This window comes from Podarcis gaigeae (genome assembly GCF_964106915.1).
Source record: "Podarcis gaigeae genome assembly, chromosome: 1".
NCBI classification, from domain to species: domain Eukaryota; kingdom Metazoa; phylum Chordata; class Lepidosauria; order Squamata; family Lacertidae; genus Podarcis; species Podarcis gaigeae.
In genome coordinates this window covers 107,227,784-107,239,813 of record NC_139678.1, presented here as the reverse complement: position 1 = coordinate 107,239,813, position 12,030 = coordinate 107,227,784, and the positions used below count along the sequence as shown (strand labels likewise).

General features: G+C 41.3%; 1 protein-coding gene across 10 annotated transcripts in view; it reads right to left on the bottom strand.

The window, feature by feature from the left end:
- Positions 1-404: 404 nt before the first annotated feature.
- TANK (TRAF family member associated NFKB activator) overlaps positions 405-12,030 on the bottom strand; it is a 37,787-nt gene continuing 26,161 nt past the window's right edge. For 7 of the 10 annotated variants that reach the window (XM_083711179.1, XM_083711176.1, XM_083711182.1 and 4 more), the window contains 4 exons: positions 11,897-11,970; positions 10,702-10,820; positions 8,159-8,727; positions 405-3,140 (listed from right to left, as the gene is read on the bottom strand). In XM_083711179.1, coding sequence (XP_083567305.1) covers positions 2,967-3,140; positions 8,159-8,727; positions 10,702-10,820; positions 11,897-11,970 — 936 coding nt within the window. In that variant the 3' untranslated portion in view covers positions 405-2,966. The remainder of the gene's footprint in view (positions 3,141-8,158; positions 8,728-10,701; positions 10,821-11,896; positions 11,971-12,030) is intronic. The other 3 variants (XM_083711185.1, XM_083711184.1, XM_083711177.1) reach the window with 1 other exon arrangement.

Below are 12,030 nucleotides of genomic sequence, written 5' to 3'. Positions count from 1 at the left end.
TTTTTTCTACCTAACTCTCAGTGTTTGTAGTACCTTACTGGCCTGTTTCTATTTGTTTTCTTGTTTTGGAAGGGGAACCCCCCCTTTAATGCTGTGTTTTTGAAAAACATTTTTTTTTTGTACTTCTGGGGATTCTGCTACCCCACTTGTTTCTGCCAGTACTGTTCTTTCATGTAGAGAGAGTGATATGTGCCAGCTCACAGGAAATATAGGAAGGGAATGTGTGTAGAGAAAAACCTAGGCAATGCAAAATACATGACTTAAAAAAAAAATCCCAGTTAGCCCTTTATTATACTGCCATCGCATCTTACTCCTTTTAAATTCAATGCAGTTCGTTGTCTTTCCAGAGTACACCCTGAAGAGCACAATTTATAAGCAAGCCTAAAGAAAAGTCTCAGAACGTGTTATGTCATACATGGATTTTTAAAAGGCTTGGCCTGGTAGTTTTATCAGAGTAAGACCAAACACACATTCTGGGTCACAAGAGAGCCAAAACCCTGCACAATGCAGTTTATTTTAGCACAAAGGCAGTTAACAGTTTTTCAGAAACAGATGAGAGGCCGTAACCAAAGTTGTACAAAAATGTCTATATATCCAAATGCGTTTAAATTATGCAAGACATCCAGGTTTTCTCCATCCTTTCGATTTGCAAAATTGGGACTTTTATGTAAATACTAGACATTTGGGAAAAGTGAAGAAGTTTAGATATTAACAGCATATACAGACAGTTTTTAAACTCCTAACTATATAAAATTATTACATCTGGACAAAAAACAACAACAAACCAGTCCAAGATTATCATGTTGTAAACATGATCAGCTTGTTGAAAAATATTATACTTGGGGGAGGGGGGGTGAACTGTCTCAGGTAAAGCCTGATGGCTATAAAACACTCAGAATTAACAACTTATTTCACCTCTAAAATGGGAATGTTTTGTTTTTCAAAAAAACTCACCACAAACCTCCCCATGCAATACCCCAATAAAGCTAAATGTTTGTGTACTCATTATATATTATTAAAGCCTTTTACAATGTTCATCTCAGCCCCATTTAGCTGGAGAGACATGTTTTTTGGGGCAAACAGATTGTCTTCATCCAGGGCCATCTATTGTTCTGACATTAACTATTGCCAGATCATTGACAAACCTAGTCCAATATTGCCTCTTCTGTCTGGCAGAAGATGTTCTCTGCTCTATTGATGGCTTATGGCTCCTCCCTGCAACTCCTGGGCCCTTCATCTACTGACAACTCTCGAGGCCTCAGGTCCTCCCTCTGCCCACCAACACCAAGACTGGCAGCCATTTCTGCCTGCTCAGTTGGCAGGAATTAAGGCATGTTTCCAGCTTCCTAAAGCTGGGAGAGGGGGATGAGGAAGGAGGAAAGGTAATGGTGAGGAAAGTGCAAAAGAGCTGCCTGGGAAATTGTGAAGGATGGACCTAGGATCCCTATCTTCCCTCAAGATGCTTGGGAAGGTAAGTATAGGAACACAGGAAGCTGCGTTATATCAAGCCATACCACACTCAGTACTGTTTGTACTGACTAGTAGTTATTTGCCACGTTTTTCAGCCCTATCAGGAAATGCCAGGGATTGACAGTGGGGTCTTCTGCATGCCAATAATATGCTCTACTATCGCGCTACCACTTTTCTCCACAAAATTAACATTTATTGCAAGCAAATGCTATTATCCTCTACTGATACTTATCAACTATATCGGATAGGGGAACGGGGAAATCCACACAGAAACAGTTTCCCTGTGTGAAACTGCTTTCTCCACATCCAAAATTAAAGAGCTTGCTTACACATCATCGCAAAGTCAGTGACCTGGCTTATGCAGTTTACAAATCACAGGGTGAATTCGTTTCAGTTTAGGCACCATCTTCTTCCCTTTGCAACAGGGACTTTTTGTTTTTTTGAGATTGGGAGAGAAGACACACAAACACTGATTGTGTGAGTCCAATATTTATGTGGTAAACACGACACCATAGGTCAGTTTGAATATTCTATGCTAGCCTTAAACAATGGAATTTATGTTTCAGGAACAGGAATCCGCATTCCCAGAGGCGGTTTTGTTACTATAGCAGTGATATAATTTAAGTGAGATCACCTATGTGAGACCACTCACCAATCCTGAAAAAGGACAAAGCGAAACAGCGAAGCCCTGCTCTAGTTAACTTTTTATTCTGTTCCAAATAGCCTCCTAGAAAATTGCTTGATGGCCACTAGTCATGGTTAATGTCTTTACTAAAGGCACTGATCCATTTATGTGTAGCACTGGCACACTTAGGACCAGTAGCCAAGAAGGATGGGCCACTGGGCCACTACCACTAACTGCAAATGAGCCAGCCCATATGGCAAATGCATTTATATGTGATAGGATCAGCACAGAGTAAGAACACAACTAAGGGTGCAATTCTAAACCAGGTGGAAAGTGAAGCTCCATTCTGGACACCTCTGACTAATTCATCTTCCCAAAGCCCCCCTCCCCCTTACAAACCTGGTGTACAGGGTGGGGGAGCTGAATTGCTCTGAAAGCACTGCATCACATCTGTTTCTAGCTGGAGTTCAGTACTGTATCATTCATGATGGCAAAAGTAAATATTTGTTTCGATGGTCAAAAAGATTCCAGAGAATAAAAGTGAAAGCAAAGGCACAATGGTGTTATAGTTACCAAGTCAAGTCCTTCTTTCCCTCCTCGACCAGATAGTCACAATCTTCAGTTCTTCCCAACCCCTGTTCTCAGGAAGATATGCCTTTGTTGGTGGCATTGCAGTTATTTTTCTTTTATGCATTTGAAATTGGCTTAAATCGTATTAACACAGCTCCGGGTTGGTTCTGGTACAGATGTTGTACAAAGCTCTGGAATTACAATGCACAGTTGGGCTGGAATCAAAGTACAGCAACACCTGGTTTCAACAACAACAACCACAACAACGGAAGCAACAACAGAAATCTGTACTCCGGTGACACTAGGACTTCAAGTTGAAGTGTGAATTCAGATGCCTCAGAAAGTCCTCTGATGTACTACATGGCGGGAAAACTTTCTGACAGAATTCACATATTCCAGTCTGATCAAGTTCCGAGTCTGCAGAAGGAAGTGCCAATACATCATTGTCTTGAGTGTGATATGGCTCCCAGAGCGGCTGTAAGAAGCAGAGGGTAGAAAAAGAAGAGATATGAACACAAATATTTTACCAGCTAGGGATGTTGCTGCTAGGTAGATCTAAATATGCGGCCTCAAATGAATACTCCTAGAATGAAATCTTGCCAATATTTTCATCAGCTAAAACACATATTCTTGATAATTCTAGATTGATAAATGCATATACTATACTTTCCTATTTCAATGCATGTTTATATCAGGGCACCAATATTCAAATTACATGAGGATTACGACCAAAGTGGTACCCCCATTTTAGAAATAAACACCAAGAAAATATATCTTACCAATCACTTCGATCATGTAACTTATGAGGGCATACAAGCAACTTGGATTTGGAGCTGGAACAAGCAACTCGGGCTCAGAAGGCTTTTAAAAATAAAATGTATATAATGTGTGAAAGTGTGCCTATGTACATGTGAGTGTGAGCATAGCAAGCCTCTATGTCATTCATATGTACCAGTAGCTCAAAAATTCTGAAGCAAAGTGGTTTATTTTTTTTTAAAAAAAGGGGGGGGGAACACTCACAATTTCTCTGAGTAATTTTTTTGTCTAAACAATATTTAATACTGGCCACAACGCCTTAGCAGATTTCTGTTGTGGCCTTTTTTCTTTTTACTCTGGTCAGTCATCAATCCACGAAGAACACAGGCTAATTAGGTGTAATTACATCAAGTTCTAACAAACAGTCTACTTTTCTGTTGGTGTAAATTGCTTCGGAAACCTGTCTAGGCACTGACGCGTGTTTTAAATATCACTGCGGAAGTGTGCTTTTAATTACTTATTTGCAACTCCACCTTGATTTAAACTGGCAGTTTTAATAACTGTAATAGGAGTCATGACTAGATGGCCACAATATGCAGGCTGTATTTGAAATATTTGATCAAATTCACACCAGCTGGTGGGCCTTTGCTTACAAGTATTTTACTCATTGAGTTTTGAGCTTGATTCAGGCAGGCTCTACTTCAGGGTTCTTGCCTAACACACATTTATTCAGGATTTCTATTATTTTATTGTAGATGGCATTCAGCTGCTACTGTAATTTTTATTTTGGATCTCTGCGGGTAACCCCACCCAATAAAAGTATAGCTACGAATATTTGCAAGAATGTTATTGTTAGAAGTGTGAACCAATTAATTATCTGCCTTTTAACTGACTGAAGTTGTGGTAACATGAGAACTGATTGGATTAAGCAATGCTGGTGCTTATTTTTAAGATACTGAAGAAAGCATGCACTTAAAAACATGGCTTTCAGTTTGTGAGCGCTTGCAGTCCTAAAGATGAATTATAGCTCAAAATAAATTAAACTATGCAACCTCCCCCCTGCCAAATAACACTCATGCAAATGTTGAAGTGTTGTGTTGAACTGGAGCTACATGCACACATTTACATGGATGAAAGTGCTCTTAATGTTTGTTTGTCTCAAAATCAGGAGCCCTGCTTGCTAGACTAGCTCCCCAGATGAGACAGAATGAAGGGATGAATCAAAATCCTAATTCTTCACTTCAGTCTCTACTCCTGTTTTCAGTATTACAGTTTTCAATCCAGGTGTTTAAGAAACTGCTATATACTAAGGAAGCAGGCTCAAGTTTTTATATTTAGTGTCTGCAAGGAAGAGCTAAATTTATTACATCAGCTGAGAGCCACAGCTCTAATGACTTACGGTTGCCAATTACACTGCAGTTAAGTTTCCTCTCCTCGTTGTTATTTGTTAACGCATGTACTAAATGCATGACAGAAAGCTCTTGTCTACAGGAGGGGTGGGAGAGAATATCAGGCAAGTAAGATGGCACTATCAGGATGTCAGCAATGGTGAATAGTATAGAACAAGGACTTGTGTGCTTTCAATGTGTCTTCAACCTGGCCATTTTTTACCATGCAAACAGGATGGTGGGCTGACCCAAGCTGTCTTTGTGTGAAAGTGAAGCTATGTTCTCCATCAGGAATTGCTGTCACTGTCTTACAAAGTACATTTCAAATCAGACCCTGCAAAGGTTTTCAGGCCAGCTCTACAGTTCGTATGGGCAAGCATGAGGCTATCATCGCAGCTGTCTCAGTAACAGGGACAGAGCCCTTTTAACATGCCTTGTGAATTGGGACCCTTATTTTTAAGCAAGTATTTTGTGACTCCATTTTTCACATTTTCCCTACTGCTGCTATAAAAAGGGGGGGGGGGCTAAGCACACATTTTCAAATGATGGAAACTTTCTGCAACCTATTGCTAACTGGACTCGAAGTGATGAGATTTTGCATCTGTTTAAAAAAATCACCCTTAAACGGGTACGAAAACATTTAGGAAGCAACAAGAAAGGTAACAAAATGTTTAGCAAATCTATGCAGCTGTCAATTTAGAAGATTTTAAAGGAACCGTGGCTTTTTTTTTTTGCCTAGGTGATTAGAGAAAATGCACAACTTTAATCAAAGACCTTCCTGTATACAACGAACCAATATCGGAAGTATTTTCTGTCACCAGTTGTCTCTCCAAATGTAGACACATAAAATATCAAGGCTTCCTGGCTACTACTAAATTACAGCACAGGCCACTTACATTTTAAAATGTAAGCTTTTCCTTATTTTTCAAGTATATGAATTTTTATAGTCTCACGCCCTACACATTCTGACAGTTCAACACCAATTCTTATGCACTTTTAAAGCTGCATGCTTCTCTATATCAACTTGCAATCACATACCAGCTGTTTCACATGCTTTAATATACAATGCAGAGTGCCATCTACTGAGAAATGAATAGTTAAAAAAACAAGCAGGAGACATGATGGAGAAAAAGAGGAAGAAGAACGAACAGATGATTTACAAACCACAGGAATCACAGTGGTAACAGAAGAAATAGTTTCATTTGCTTTGATCCAGCCCAACTCAGAATTTGGTGCAGTAAAGACAAAAGCAAAAATTATCCAGGCATCAAATAATTCAAATGCAAAACCTAGAGCCCTAATATAGGATGAAAAAGGAAACTAGTATGAATATATAATAAATAGTGCATTACCAAAGTACAGGTCATCATTATTATTTTAGGATGTAATAGACTGAAGGCACACTCAGGAATTTGGGCATATGTGCCTAAAATTAAGAGTGCTACAATGAACTTGGGGAAAAGTAAGAGGTGTAGCTCATTAAATCTTCAATAATTTGTAGCAAGGATCCATTACTCATAAAAGTGGTGACTGTAATTCATGACTACATTAACACTACGCAGTGTGATCAATATGCCTCTTAAAACCTGCGCACGCTTGCACTTTAATTCATCTGCTTTCAACAGGGTTAGTCGATTTAGATGACAGTAACGCTGCGGTAAGTATGTTAAGCAGATCACAGCAGAGTTTTTAAGAGGTATTTACAAAAAATGACGGGCATGCTTATCAGTTTTAATATGGATCATTTCAGATAAAACTGTATCCTCTCATTCTGTGACTGCCGAAAATGGCAGATCACCATCAAATAAGTTCACATGGGTTTAAACCAGATGCAGCACATGGGTTTAAATCTGCCAAGTTCCAAGGGGTTAACTCCCTATAAGTGTGTATAGGATTTCAGCCTAAAAAAACCAAAGGAGGTCCAATCTGCCACTAGCAACAGATCTTGAGAGGCCACCTCCCTTTTTCTTAAACATTAGAGAGGCAGTGCCATGAGGGAGGAGAGAGAGAAAGAAAATAAGAAAATTGGGGGTAGGGGAAGAAGCAGCCTGCAGTGGGGGGTGGAAAGAAAGGAGTAGACAAATGGATGGGAGAATAGCAAGTAGCCAAGTAACTTTTTTTGGTGAGGTTTGAGGAAGCCAAACCAGAGTCACTTCCAAATTGAAGCCATACACGTTGCCTGCTCACAAAACTGCCTAATGTGGAAGGATTACATGCACACAAAAATTCAGGAGAAAGCTAAAATAAACGAACATTGGTTTTGTACATATGAAGCATGAACATTTATCAACTTAGAACTGACCCTGGAACACGGAAATGTGTGTGCACGTGTCTTTCATCAGCTTCTCGCTCCATATTAAAAAAGCAGTTGTGTGATATGTGCAAGGGCTTTTAAAAAAAATCCTCTGTGCACATAATCCAGAGCAGACTCCCAAAGCATGGATGAGAAGAAGCAGTGTGCAATGGTTAGAGCGACAGGTTATGGCCTGAGAATACATTGAGTTCAAGCCCCCATTCAGCCTTGACTCTCGGTCACTTTCTCAGCCTAAACTACCACAATGGGTTAGGAACATAGGAATCAGGCTCCTACTAGATCAGACTATTTGTCCAAATAGCCCTGTACTGGCAGCCCTGTATAGTTTGCCAGGCAGAGATGTGTCTTTCCCATCACTTTCTTTTAATGGGAGGTGCCAGGGACTAAATCTGCGAACTCCTGCATGCACTGAGCTATGAGATGATAAAAGGGGTGGGAGAAAAACATATAGGCACAAATAGAGAAAAGGCAGAATAAAAATGTAATAAAAAACCAAACAAAAAGAGCTTCCCTGTTTTCTACAATTCCAGAGATGACTATGCACACGCACCTACAATGTGCACACAGAAATGCCTGGAACCGGTGTACAGCAAGAAAACCTGCACTGACTGGAAGAGAGGTTTGTACAACAGACTGCCTGTGTGGGCATTTGGCCTGGGGTCTACATACAAGACACGAGCTTAAATATACTCTTCAGTCATTCAAATATCCCTAGCTAGAAGGCCCAAAAAGATTAACTTGCAGCCTAGTTTCAAAGCATGCTGCATCAGCAGATGGAAGGCTTAGAATAGGGAATACCGGCTGCCGGTCTAAACACAATATCACAAATTATAACATTACAGTGGTGGCACAATGATATCAGGCCGTTGTGCTAATGCAAACGCTTTGAATCAGAGCAGTGGACAGATGGGATAATAAATATTGCACCGGGTACACAGTAGGTTGAGCAAGTTTAGCTACCTGCTCAGTTTTACTGCTTTACAGAATCAGAATCACCATATGTAAACACAAAAGGAAATGGAAAACAGCAGATACCTGCTGAGGGACTCCAACAGGGCTCTTGTTATCTTCTAAAGACGGAAGTTTTATTTCAGGGATATCTTCATCTGGAAAGACAGTGGCTCCAAAGTTGTACGCATAAGGCACTTGAAAACACAGAGCGTTGTCCAAAGGACTCTGGACGAGTGCGTTTGTGTGGGCGGCTGAAGATTTGGCTGGCAGGTTATGTGCGGCTGAAGTGCTTGAGTCGGTGCCATGGCCCTCAAACATGTTGCGCTTCACCTCGCTGTAGCTCAGGTCCTGGTCTCCAAGGTCCCTATGAAACGGCTTATCCTGGAGCATGTTTTCAGTCATCACAAGGCAGGGGATTCCTGGCGCATCTGGGGTGCTCTCCAAGAAAGCAGCATCATTGTCTATGGGCGGGAACTTGACATTAAACTGAGAAAGGGACTCCACAGAGTTTTCTTCCTCGTCCTGCCCCATCCCGCTTGGAGTGGCGGATGGGAAGTGTGGGGCACCTCTGTTTAGATCTTTTTTAACCCAAGGATTACAGAGGTCATCTGCTTGTTCATCGGTGCACTGGATAGGCGTGGAGAATGGAATTTCTGTAAAGACAGGTGAAAAGGAAATGATTAAACAGTACCTAAGTCTCTGGTTTAAAGCACATAACTTCAACTGCCTGACAAATTTAATTTCCCCAAAGACCAGTACGGTCAATTTATCAGTTTGACACACCACAGACTGATACTGTGACTCCTCCATGCCAACCCATTGGCTCTCCTATACAAGAATAAAATTTGCCAGAACTATTGTTTGGGGCCAAATTTTCAAGCCCGGCAATTGCCCTTGTGCCTTGCCATCTCCAACGCTCTCCACTAACAAGATTTATATACCGCTTAACCAACAAAACTTCTAAGCAGTTTCCCTAAAATGTTACGATTTAATTATTAGATATACTATATTTCATTTCCATAAACTATTAGATAATATTAGATGTTTAAAAACAAGTTAGGCTAAAACCTTTCAAAATAAAATCCATTTGCCAGACTTGTTTTTCAGGGGGGTGGCTGGGTCTCTCTCACTACTTAAGATAGAATATAATGATATTTATATTCCATGTTATACAGAAAGCATTTTCTAGACACTATGAATAACGCTACCTATTATTGAGATTTCATTTTGGCAAGAATTGGGTTGCGTCACAGATAATTTGTCTCTAGCTGAGGAATGACAGGTGACTGGATTGGTGTGTTTGTATGTTTCTTAACAAACTGTGGCTTATGCAACCATTTCAACACACGCCTAGGGTCTAGCCGTGCACATCCATTTGCCACAGGCTGCCTTCAGTCCACTTTTGGCAAGCTACAAAAAAAGCAACTTAAATGTAGGTTAACTGTGGCGCACCGAAAAGGCAAACCTGAACTGAACTGATCCCTCGAATGAGTGGTAGGTACATGGCTATCACCAGCTCAGCACATGCTGGCCTCTTCCTATGGATGCTGTGCAATGAGGTTAGCTGTAAATGCCAGTACTAGAAATTAGGTGCAGTTACTGTTAGATGGCAAAAGTGTGGTATGCAAGGCTTTGAGCAGCAACAAAACCAGTGGTTTAGATCAAAGATGCTCCCCAGAAGCACCTAACTAGTCGTTATTGGGAGTGCTGGTGTTGGTCTCTTATGAGAAGGATTGAAAAATGTTTATAAAATAAAGACATTAAACAGAATTAAGCTGCAATCCAATACCCAGTTACCTGGGAGCAAGCCTCACTGAACTCAGTGGGGATTCATTCTAAGCAGACATGCCTAGCACTGCATGCCTTCATCTCCAAAACAAAATGCATTAATTCAAAGTGCACACAATGAGCTCAGAGCATTGCTGCACAAGCCCTGCCGTAATCAGTTTACATTACAGACAGGTGCTCCGCTCTCCTGCTTCAACAGAAATTGAGCATCTAAGGTTGTGCGGCAAACCGCAGCGAGGCACACACAAAGCAGATATTAAAATGCACTCCGATAGGTATCTGCATCCTCGCCTTTCCACACAACAGGCCAAAAACCTGCCGTATAAATTCCGATCTATATTTTTGCTCCTAGCCAGATAACTAAAGGCAGCGTCACTGATCATGTTGTTATCAAACGGAGGTGATCTCTGTACGGCAGATAGGTGTGTGGGAGAGAGAAAACAGGGCCAGCCTTCACTGGCGAAGGGAAGAAAGAGCATTCACTGTGTTGCAAGCAGATAGGTCAAGAAAAACAAGGCAACCGGCAGCTTCTCAAGACATGCACTTGCAGCAAAATGAACAGTCACATCACACTGCACAAGTGACGTGTGTGTGCATGTGTGCTCTCTCTCTCTTTTTCTATCAAACACACACACACATTTCTTTTTATATTTCGGTCACCAGGGTTATTGCAATGTAGGACCATTTCATCAATTATAGAGCGCCACACAGAAGTCAGGGCAAGTCCCAGGCAGCGTTGGAAAGCGCATGCATCATATACATCACATTCCAAAAACGAAGCATGTTTTCCCCCCAACTGAAACAGCTGAATCACAGTAAGAGCTGCAGTAAAGCGATACCAGTTACAGGTTCTCTCCGTAGTTTAAATTTACTCAGCTGGTCCGTCTGTGCTTTAGCTAGTGCGCGTATGTGATGAAATTCTTCCTTCATGCCCCAGAAAACAGCCTCAAGTTCGTCCCTTCCAAAAATAAAATAAATAAAAATACATTATTTCAGATATAAAGCACCACGTTCTGTTCCACTCTTTTGTCTTTATCAAGCCTAACCCTGGGAAATTTTGGCACCCGCTATACCTGAAAGCCAGACTCAGGGAATGGGAAGAGACACGATGTACGAGATCTGCGACCTGATATTGCAGCGTTGTTGTTTTTTTAGAAAAAACAATAATCTGTAAAGCAGCCGTCGTGTGTGTTGTCGTCTCCCATTTTGACTGCATTTAACCATTTCCCCCTGCACAGTCTCCTCGATCTAAATGGATGCTATGACCCCCTCTGGGGAAAATAAACATATAGGCATGGCATAGGTACTGCACTCGTCTTTCTCTCTCTCTCTCTTTCTCCAATAGGCCTTAATACCAGTGACTGGGAGCCAGTTTATACTAGGGAAATGGTGCAGATGGATGTGTGCTAAAATCCCAAGCACCGTTGCTCTGATTAAAACGACAACAACAACAACAACAACACAGAGTGCTCCAAGAACGGCTCTGTGCACCTTTCATAAAGCAGTCTCTGCCATGGATGGAGACAGGCAAACCCTGAGCAGGGCTGCTGTAGTACATAGCACAAGAGGCCCTAGTAGGACAGGTAGTGGCAGACTTTGCCCGTTCCCACTCCATAGTGATAGAAGTTCTGCATTGGGGAGTTCCAGCTCAGCTCCCAAGTCCCTCCTTGAGAGAATGCCCAGGTGAAAACAGGTTCATGAACACTAAAGGGGGCAAGCGAGGGCACAGGGAGCCAGCCACTTGATCTTCCATCCTGACTTTACATTCAGGGGACAGAGAAAGGGATGATGGTGGTGCTGAGGCACAGGGTGCAGCCCCTCCTTTGACCAAACCTGCCGATGCTCAAAAGTGGCTCTAGATACCTTTTTTCAATATTTAGCGGTGGCAAGGGAGAAGAGGAGCGCTCCTGACTTTTAAAAATCAGAGAACGAGTGTAAACATGAGATGATTACTAAAAAGAAAACAGGTTCCTTAAATAAATAAATAAATAAATAAATAAATAAATAAGGGGGGGGGAAATAAGTGTGATGTACCTTTCACAGGCAGCTGTACCGAAGGCCCCCGGAGATAATTCCTGCCTAGATGAAGCATGTTTTCCATTCCTTGCCTTTTAAAAAAGATCGTAAGTATAAACAAAGGAAGAAGCTTGCATTTATAACAGCCTAAC